Here is an 8,962-nt window from a genome sequence, read left to right as displayed (position 1 = left end):
CTCTCTCTTTTAGGGCTCATTGGCGCTGCCTGATGACAACACTGGGCTTGGCTGGCACTGCTTGATGACCTAAACGTCAGCGTCATCTCGTCTTGAGTGGACTCTCTATATTGAATCAAACATAGCGCTGACTCGAGGTCAGAGAACAGGATGAGGCGTAGGGCTGGGCCTCACACATCCTCTCGTGAGAGAGAGAGACTTGTCTTCTCACCAAAAGTGTTTCAATCGTTTTCCAGGACCTTCTGAACCGCGTTTCAGCCGAAGACGTCGTCGTCTCGTTCAGGATCAGCGCTTAAATGGTATCAGCTCCACCTTCCCTGCTGTCGCACGTGTTGTTACTATGGTAACAGGCCGGAGAGGAGAGAGTGACGCCGTCCACACATCCTGAGCTAGTCTCTCTGGTCTATGACATCGTTAAAGGGAAAGTGAAACTTGCTTTCAAACTTTGAAAAAAAACAAAACAAGGACACGTCACAATAACCCCTCGCCCAAGAATTTGTGGAACCCCACACATTTGTGGAACCCCCCCCCCCTCCCCCAATTTCTCATGTACAGTAATACCAAAATGCATCTGTTACAATGTTATTATGACTACAGGGAGATATAACATGAACGTACTGGGTACAGCTACAGTACAGTCATCTGAAAGAAACGGAAAACAACACACAAAAAAGAAGAAGGAAATCTAAACAAATATTAAAGAAAAAACATAACAAGGGCGTTTCATTTTTTTTTCATTCTTGGTTTCGTTTTGTTATTTCTCCACATCTTTCCCCCCCCCCCCCCCTCCCTGCGTGAACGAACAGTCCTGCGAGCGTGTGGTGAGCCTTCCTTCACTTGCCTATGTTGGAGCGGCCCTCCATGCTGATCTTCACCTCCTGAGTGAGGAACGAGGGCTTGGGCAGAGTCAGGGGAGGCTCCTCCTCCGGCTTCTCCACCTTACGTCCCTCGGGGGCCGACCACCTCCTCTTACGCCCCACCGCCGCCGGGGGCTTGGCGCTGGGCTCTGACGGATCGGAAGGCTGGGGGAGCTGGGCTTTCTCCCCGAACCTCAGTTCCCCGTTCTCCGAGCCGGTCGGACCGCCCCCACCTCCGTTCCCGGCACCCCCTCTCTGGCCCAAGCCGTTCTGCTGCTCCGTGTGCCTGGCCCCCCCCATCCCTCCTCCCCTGGCCACCCCGGCCACAGCCTTGGGGTGTTTGAGGGGGCCGTGGATGAGGCCATGGTTGGCGCTGCTGCTGCTGGTGGTGGTGGTGGTGGTGGTGGTCACCTCCAGGGATTGGGCCTTCTTCAAGGAACCATTCCTCAGGTTCTTCAGGGTGAGGGAGATGCAGACGTCCCCCACGGAGAGCTTGGTGCAGGGCAGCTCCAGGAGCTGGCTGGTCCGGTCCGGGCAGCACGACGACCAGCCTTGGCCGAACACGAAGAAGGGGTACTCTGCCAGCACCTCCACACTCACCTGGGAGGAGAGAGGGAGGAGAGGGAGGAGAGGGAGGAGAGAGGGAGGAGAGGGAGGAGAGAGGGAGGAGAGAGAAAGTGTAGGAGAGAGCATCGGAGGTGGGGTAGGGGGGGGGGTGGGGGGGGGGGTCAAAACAGGGAGAAACAACGAGAACAGGGAGAGGACGCATAAAGATGAATGAACATTACGAACATTATGTCATTGTGCTAAACCTGTTTCACAAGTTCCAATTAAAATGTATGTACACTTCATTGCATAGGCGTAACATGTATGGACTCAAATCAGGAGCCACCTCCAAGAAATATGTGAGAACCACAGAAGAGGAGAAGAGAGGGGGGAGAGAAGAGGAGCAGGGAGAGGGAGAGAAGAGGAGAGGAGAGGGGGGAGAGAAGAGGAGAAGAGAGGGAGAGAAGAGGAGAAGAGAGAGGGAGAGAAGAGAAGCAAAGAGAGGGAGAGAAGAGGAGCAGAGAGAGGGAGAGAAGAGGAGAGGAGAGGGAGAGAAGAGGAGAAGAGAGAGGGAGAGAAGAGAAGCAAAGAGAGGGAGAGAAGAGGAGCAGAGAGAGGGAGAGAAGAGGAGAAGAGAGGGAGAGAAGAGGAGAAGAGAGAGGGAGAGAAGAGAAGCAAAGAGAGGGAGAGAAGAGGAGCAGAGAAAGGGAGAGAAGAGGAGAGAAGAGTGGGAGAGAAGAGCAGCAGAGAGAGGGAGAGAAGAGGAGAGGAGAGGGAGAGAAGAGCAACAGAGAGAGGGAGAGAAGAGGAGCGGAGAAAGGGAGAGAAGAGGAGCAGAGAGGGAGAGAAGAGTGGGAGAGAAGAGGAGCAGAGAGAGGGGAGAGAAGAGGAGAAGAGAGAGGGAGAGAAGAGAAGCAAAGAGAGGGAGAGAAGAGTGGGAGAGAAGAGGAGCAGAGAGAGGGAGAGAAGAGGAGAGGAGAGGGAGAGAAGAGGAGCAGAGAAAGGGAGAGAAGAGGAGCAGAGAGGGAGAGAAGAGGAGAGAAGAGTGGGAGAGAAGAGGAGAGGAGAGAGGGAGAGAAGAGGAGCAGAGAGAGGGAGAGAAAACTAAGAAGGACGGAGGCCTTTGAAATATGGTCAGCCTGTGAGCAGAAGTGTATCAAAGACAGAGAGAGGAGGGAGAGAGGAGGAGAGAGAGGAGGGAGAGAGTTAAAGGCTGCTTTGAGTGGGTGGCTGGACCCGAGCACAGACAGATGAAAAAGATTATGAACCTTGAACATAGGCCCTCAGAGACCGACAGACTGAGAGAGAGAGAGAGAGAGAGAGAGAGAGAGAGAGAGAGAGAGAGATGGAAAGAACAAATGAATAAGAACAAAGAGAGAGAGAACACACAGACACATGAAGAATGACTCAATATCACCCCGTTCTCCCAGACAACACAACACACACCAAACATGGACCTTCTGAACGAGTATACCCCCTCTACGTGATCCTATGCAGCTGGGCTTTCCTACGTACTGTAATTCACAGATCTCAGAACGCTTTTGATCCTCCCACCAGGAACACATGTGTGTAGCGTGTCTGTCATCCCGGCGCTCCGGAGATAATTATGAGGGAAAAGGGATAAAGTCATACATGGTTTGTAGATACACGCTGCGCTGCCTCGTCTGGCTAGAACCACGGGTGCCGCTAGATCCTTGTCCCTGGGAATAGACAGCGGAGGCGCTGGATATCGTTAGAAGGGTTTCTTAGAAGGGGTTCTCAGAAGTTTTACAAGCGGCCCTTTACAGGCGTTGTTCGAAACGTTCTTAGAAGGTTTAGAAGTGCTCTTAGAAGCGCTCTTAGAAGGTTTAGAAGCGCTCTTAGAAGGTTTAGAAGCGCTCTTAGAAGGTTTAGAAGCGTTCTTAGAAGCGTTAGAAGCGCTCTTAGAAGGTTTAGAAGCGTTCTTAGAAGCGCTCTTAGAAGGTTTAGAAGCGCTCTTAGAAGCGTTAGAAGCGCTCTCTCACGAGCGTTCTAAAGTGTCAGAAGTGTTCTCGGAAGCGATCTCGGGAGTGTTCTCAGAAGTCTAGCGGGCGAGACCAAGGGGAGAAAACGATAGAGAGGATACTGTGAACTGTGAGATGGAACAAAGGCGTACGATAACACGTCTAGTCAGTTACGGACGCAACCGACAACCTTCGTCACTCGCGGACGTATCGTACATGCCTGAGAGCGAGACGTCTCACACTGAATGATGACCTACTTCAGTTTCCAGAAATGGGCCCACGGCATTGATCAATGTACCCTTAATAATACATAAACCGTTACCGTGGCAAGCAGCAACCAGATCCCCACATGTGAATAATCACTGCAGCATATCTCAAGTTACCTCATACAACCCCATCATACGGAATAAAGTCATGATAATGAACCAACCCTCAAAAATACAAGGAAGCAGCCCCTGTTAATTATCAAATATAATACTGTACATATCCCAACTGTTCCTCACACTCCCAGTATAAAGTGTTGGCCATACAGCAACCCCTCCTCACCTGTAGCACTACTAGGGAGTATCTATTGATCAGGGGAGGCTGGTGGAGGTAGACATCGGAGGACGGGTGGGCTCATTGGAATGCATGGAGCGGAACGAAGAAATCCTCGGTACGATTCATGCATTACAATGAGCCCGCCCGTCCTCCGTTGTCTACCTCCCCCGGGCCTCCCCCCCGTACTCCTCCTCCCCTACCTCCACCTATAGCTTCCTCACCTGAGCTCGGTGCTCGCCCACGGAGAACTGCACGATGGCGAAGTTGGGCGTGTGGCTGCCGTCGATGCGCTCCACCGTGGACGAGTCGATCTTCAGCTCGCTGCTGATCTCGGCGCTCTGGATGAAGTCCTCCGTCTTCAGGTCCTCCACCCGCTTCAGCTCACCGTCCGCCAGCTGGATGATGGAGCCCTTGATGAAGTAGGGGGGCAGCGAGGAAGGGGCCGCCGCCGAGGAGAGGGGAGGGGGGGGCGTCGTCTGGACCACGGGGAGGTGGAGCTGGGCTTGGATCACGGCGGATCCCCCTTTCGCCGGGTGGGGGGCGTAAGGGGCCGGGGCTTCGAAGATGTGGGGCTCCCCTTTAGGGTGGCTGTGGTGGTGGTGGTTGTTGTTGTTGTTGTTGGTGGCGGGGGTCATGGAGGTGGGGGTCGTCGTGGCGATGTAAGTGTGGGGGGGGAGCGCGGCGGGGAAGGACTGGGCGGTGGTCGCGGCGCAGATGGCGGCCTCGAGACTGGCGAGCCCCGTGCCCCCCCCGCTGACGGGGAGGATGACGGGCTGGGCGCCGGGGATGAGCAGGTGCTGGGGCAGGCTGGCGTGGTAGCTGATTGGCTGCTGTCCTCCTCCTCCTCCTCCGCCGCCGCCCGCGATGTAGCCGATGATGGGCGTGGTCTGTCCTCCGGAGGAGTAGAAGTTGGCGGAGGGGAGGCCGAGGGAGAGGGGCTCGCTGGCGTGGTGGGTGGTCTGGATGACCGTGTGGGAGGACAGCGTGCTCACGCCTCCCTTCAGGCCGTCCACGCTGAGCGGGGGAGGGAAGGTGAACGTGGAGGATGTGGAGGAAGAAGAGGAGGAGGCGGAGGAGGAGGGGGTGCGAGACACGGGCTTGCCCGGGTAATGGCCTCCCTTCTCGGGGTGCGGGGAGGACCTGTGGAGCTTGTCCGGGCTTCCTCCGCCCGAGGGGTGGTCCGCGAGGCCGACGCCACCGTGGCTGTTGGGCACCAGCATGAGAGATGTCCGCAGCCCTGAGGGATCATGGGAGATGTAGTCCGAGGGGAAGACGAGGTGGCGGGCCTCATATGGGTGGGAGGAGCTCTGCTGCTGGTGGAGTTGCAGGTGGGAGGAGGAGGAGGAAGAGGAGGAGGAGGAAGAGGTTCCTTTGCTGCCGTGTTTCCCCAGGGTCCCCTCGTGGGGGGGTCCGTAGCGCCGTCCCTTCTCCAGCTCCCCGTTCAGCAGCTCCCTGGGCCTGGACCCCCCCTGGACCCCCTCCTCCTTCCTGGGTGGTGGGGGGGGTCCGTCGGTGTACTGGACCAGGACCTGAGACCCCCCCCCGCTCAGCGCCAGGGTGTGGTGGGGGTGGAAGTGGAGGGGCAGGTGGCCCCCGTGCAGGGGGGAGGGGGCAGTCCTGGGGGGCATGCTGCTGAGGGAGGAGCCAGAGATCTGGACGTACTGGGGCGCTCCGTCTGATTGGGCCAGGCCCTGGGGCGGGGGCGGGCGTCCCCCCCTTTCCGCCGGGTGATGCTGGTCCAGCTTGGAGGCCTGCTGAGACAGGGGGGAGAGGGAGGAGAGGGAGGAGAGGGTCGAGGCGGGGCTGTAGGGCTGGTGGTGGTGGTGGTGGTGGTGGGGGGGGGGTCTGTGGTGCGCTGCGGAGGCGACGGGGGGCGGCGGGGGCAGAGGGGGGAGGAGCTGGGAGGAGATGTAGCCGGCGTAGGGGCTGGCATAGGGCGAGGAGATGAACTGGAGGTTGGGGGGCAGCTGGGTATACTGGAGGGCCCCCCCCACCCCCACCCCCGCCGCCAAGCCCCCCTGGCACAGGGACGACGTGTAGATGGCCGGGAGCGACGTCACCGCCGCCGCTCGGGACGAAGACAAGGAGGACAAGGAAGAGGAGGAGGAGGAGGAGGAGGAAGGGTAGGCGAGGGTGGAGGACAGCGGCTTGTACTGGGGGGGCCCGTCCGACTCGCTGGCAGTGCTGGTCCGCTGGCCTCCGCCGCCGCCGGTGTTGTTGTTGTTGTTGTGTCCGCTGGCCACGTTAGCGAGCCACGCCAGGTTCTCGCCACGCTGGCTCTCGCTGGCGGGAGGCATCGCTAGGGGGCGCTGCTCTTCGGGGGGGGGCGCAGGGGCGCAGGCGGGAGGGGGGATCTCCCGCTCCCTCTTCTTCGGGGGTAGACACTCGTTGCTGCGCTCCTGGTTGGACTTCATGGTGCGCGGCGGCTGTTTCGGCACGGCGTTGTCTTTCTACGTACTTGCTTTATTTTTTTTGTCTCTCTCTCTCTTAATCCCTCTTTCTCAACCTCTCTCTCTCTCTCTCTCTCTCTCTGGCTGGCTCTGTCTCAGTCTCTATCCTGATGGGAGGTCTTTATATGTGTATCTTTCTTTTCGATTCTCTCTCAGTCTACTGCCGCCGATGGTTCTCTCCTTCTCTCTCTCTCTCTCTCTCTCTCGCTAATCTGTGTGACTTTTTGTCGGTCTGTCTATCTCTCTCTCTCTGTCTGTCTGTCTGTCTGTCTGTCTGTCTGTCTGTCCGTCCGTCCGTCTCTCTCTCTCTGTGTGTCTTGGTAAGCTCTGCTACAGAGAGGGCCCTCCTGCTGTTCCTGTGGTCTGTCGGCGGTCAGAGAGGGGATGGGGGGGGGGGATGGGGGAGGGGGTAGTAGAGGGAGGGAGAGGGGTAGGGGGTGGGGGGGGTCTGTCTGTCCGTCTGTCCTCTGCTCAGCGTCTGACGGACGTCCAGCTCAGCGGGGAGCGGCGCGCGTCACACCTGCCGTGGGAGAGACGACCAATCACTTCATGCGGAATCATTTCCCTCGGATCGCAAGCTTCCTGGACCGCGGCAGGAACCTGTGGAGATCACACACACACACACACACACACACACACACACACACACAGAGACAGAAGGTTAGCCCCTCTTACAAGGTGACCTCTTTATCAGCATTGATCAGGGCATAAATACCAACCCCCCCCCAGACCCCACACCAGGAGCAAGCCTAATACCGCAGTGTGTGTGTGTGTGTGTGTGTGTGTGTGTGTGTGTGTGTGTGTATGTGTGTGAGCATCCATTTCTACCATCTGTGAGCTGTGTGTGTGTAGAGAGTGGAGAGGACCCCCTACTGAGAGAGAGAGAGAACACACTGTGTGAAACTCATTAATAATGTAGACACAGCTTTACACACCCGGACACACACACACACACACACACACACACACACCTGGACACACACACACACACACACACACACACACACACACACACACACACCGTTACAAGCGTATTGTTTCTCTGCATCACATCACAGGTGGATATAAACAGAAACAAGCATGAATGCTACAAACAGGCTCCAGGCTCCGTTACTGCTCCATGTCAAACACCCTTCCTGCCCCCCCCAGCTGGTGTTAGACCTGAGACACTGTCCAGGCCTGCCCCCCCCCCCCCCCCCCCCCCACCAGAGGCCTCCCCCCCCCCCCCCCCACCACCAGAGGCCTGCCCCCCAAACAGAGGCCTGCCCCCCAAACAGAGGCCTGCCCCTGGGGGTGTGTGTGTGTGTGTGTGCGGGGGGGTGTCTGGGGTGGGGTGTGTGTTATGGCGGTGTGTGTGTGTGTGTGTGTGTGTGTGTGTGTGTGTGTGGGTCTTCTATGCCCAGCAGAGGAGAGACATGTTTTGCATTCCAAGCGGGGCCGTGATTTAAGAGGTGTCGCTGTGCTGTGCCACACACACACACACACACACACACACACACACATTGTTCAGATTGTACACATCCACCTGTCTGAAGCTCCCCTAATGTTCTCTACTCTACAAGTTATTTTCTTTCCATATCTTTCTATTTGACTGTTTTTTTCTCCCAGTCGGAATGTCCCTCCCTCCCTCCCTCCCTCCCTCCCTCCCTCCCTCCCACCTGAGTTCAACTGTTTTGTGTATAGTTTAATTTGCTTCAGGGGGCACTCATTTATTAGCCAATTATAATGATGGGTTTTCTATGCATAATCATGTACACTACAAGCACTTTATTATTCTGCTGGTGTGTGTTAGTACATTCTCAGTGTGTTAGAACACTCTCAGTGTGTGTTAGTACACTCTCAGTGTGTGTTAGTACACTCTCAGTGTGTGTTAGTACACTCTCAGTGTGTGTTAGTACACTCTCAGTGTGTTAGTACACTCTCAGTGTGTGTTAGTACACTCTCAGTGTGTTAGTACACTCTCAGTGTGTGTTAGTACACTCTCAGTGTGTTAGTACACTCTCAGTGTGTTAATACACTCTCAGTGTGTGTTAGTACACTCTCAGTGTGTGTTAGTACACTCTCAGTGTGTTAGTACACTCTCAGTGTGTGTTAGTACACTCTCAGTGTGTTAGTACACTCTCAGTGTGTTAATACACTCTCAGTGTGTGTTAGTACACTCTCAGTGTGTGTTAGTACACTCTCAGTGTGTTAGTACACTCTCAGTGTGTGTTAATACACTCTCAGTGTGTGTTAGTACACTCTCAGTGTGTGTTAGTACACTCTCAGTGTGTGTTAGTACACTCTCAGTGTGTTAGTACACTCTCAGTGTGTGTTAGTACACTCTCAGTGTGTGTTAGAACACTCTCAGTGTGTTAGAACACTCTCAGTGTGTGTTAGTACACTCTCAGTGTGTTAGTACACTCTCAGTGTGTGTTAGTACACAGCTTCAACAGAAAATAACCACAAGGGCGTTTCATCGAAGAGTCATGGACAAGAAAACCTTGTTTTCTTGTGACTCAACTACTTCAAACTGTTCAAAGCGCCCTCCGCTCGATTTACGTCTCTGTTGTCACTTGTCACGACCCCCGTTCCAGTGTACCCCGTC

General features: G+C 55.8%; 1 protein-coding gene across 1 annotated transcript; it reads right to left on the bottom strand.

The window, feature by feature from the left end:
- Positions 1-800: 800 nt before the first annotated feature.
- On the bottom strand, positions 801-6,600 carry atxn1a (ataxin 1a). The gene is made up of 2 exons (XM_080525661.1): positions 4,147-6,600; positions 801-1,457 (listed from the first exon to the last, which is right to left on the bottom strand). Exons 1-2 carry the CDS (start codon positions 6,337-6,339, stop codon positions 834-836), a joined length of 2,817 nt encoding a protein of 938 aa, XP_080381787.1. The 5' UTR covers positions 6,340-6,600; the 3' UTR covers positions 801-833.
- Between the last annotated feature and the right edge of the window lie 2,362 nt (positions 6,601-8,962).

Source organism: Nansenia antarctica (genome assembly GCF_963989245.1).
Source record: "Nansenia antarctica genome assembly, chromosome: 3".
Taxonomy (NCBI): Eukaryota; Metazoa; Chordata; class Actinopteri; order Argentiniformes; family Microstomatidae; genus Nansenia; species Nansenia antarctica.
The sequence above is the reverse complement of the archived record's forward strand: the minus strand, read 5'-3'. Positions and strand labels throughout refer to the sequence as shown.

Excerpts from the sequence above, each read along its gene's own strand:
- atxn1a (XM_080525661.1), bottom strand. The coding sequence starts at position 6,339 with ATGAAGTCCAACCAGGAGCGCAGCAACGAGTGTCTACCCCCGAAGAAG. Across the intron at positions 1,458-4,146 it reads TGGGCGAGCACCGAGCTCAG|GTGAGTGTGGAGGTGCTGGC; the intron begins GTGAGGAAGCTA and ends CTCTCCTCCCAG.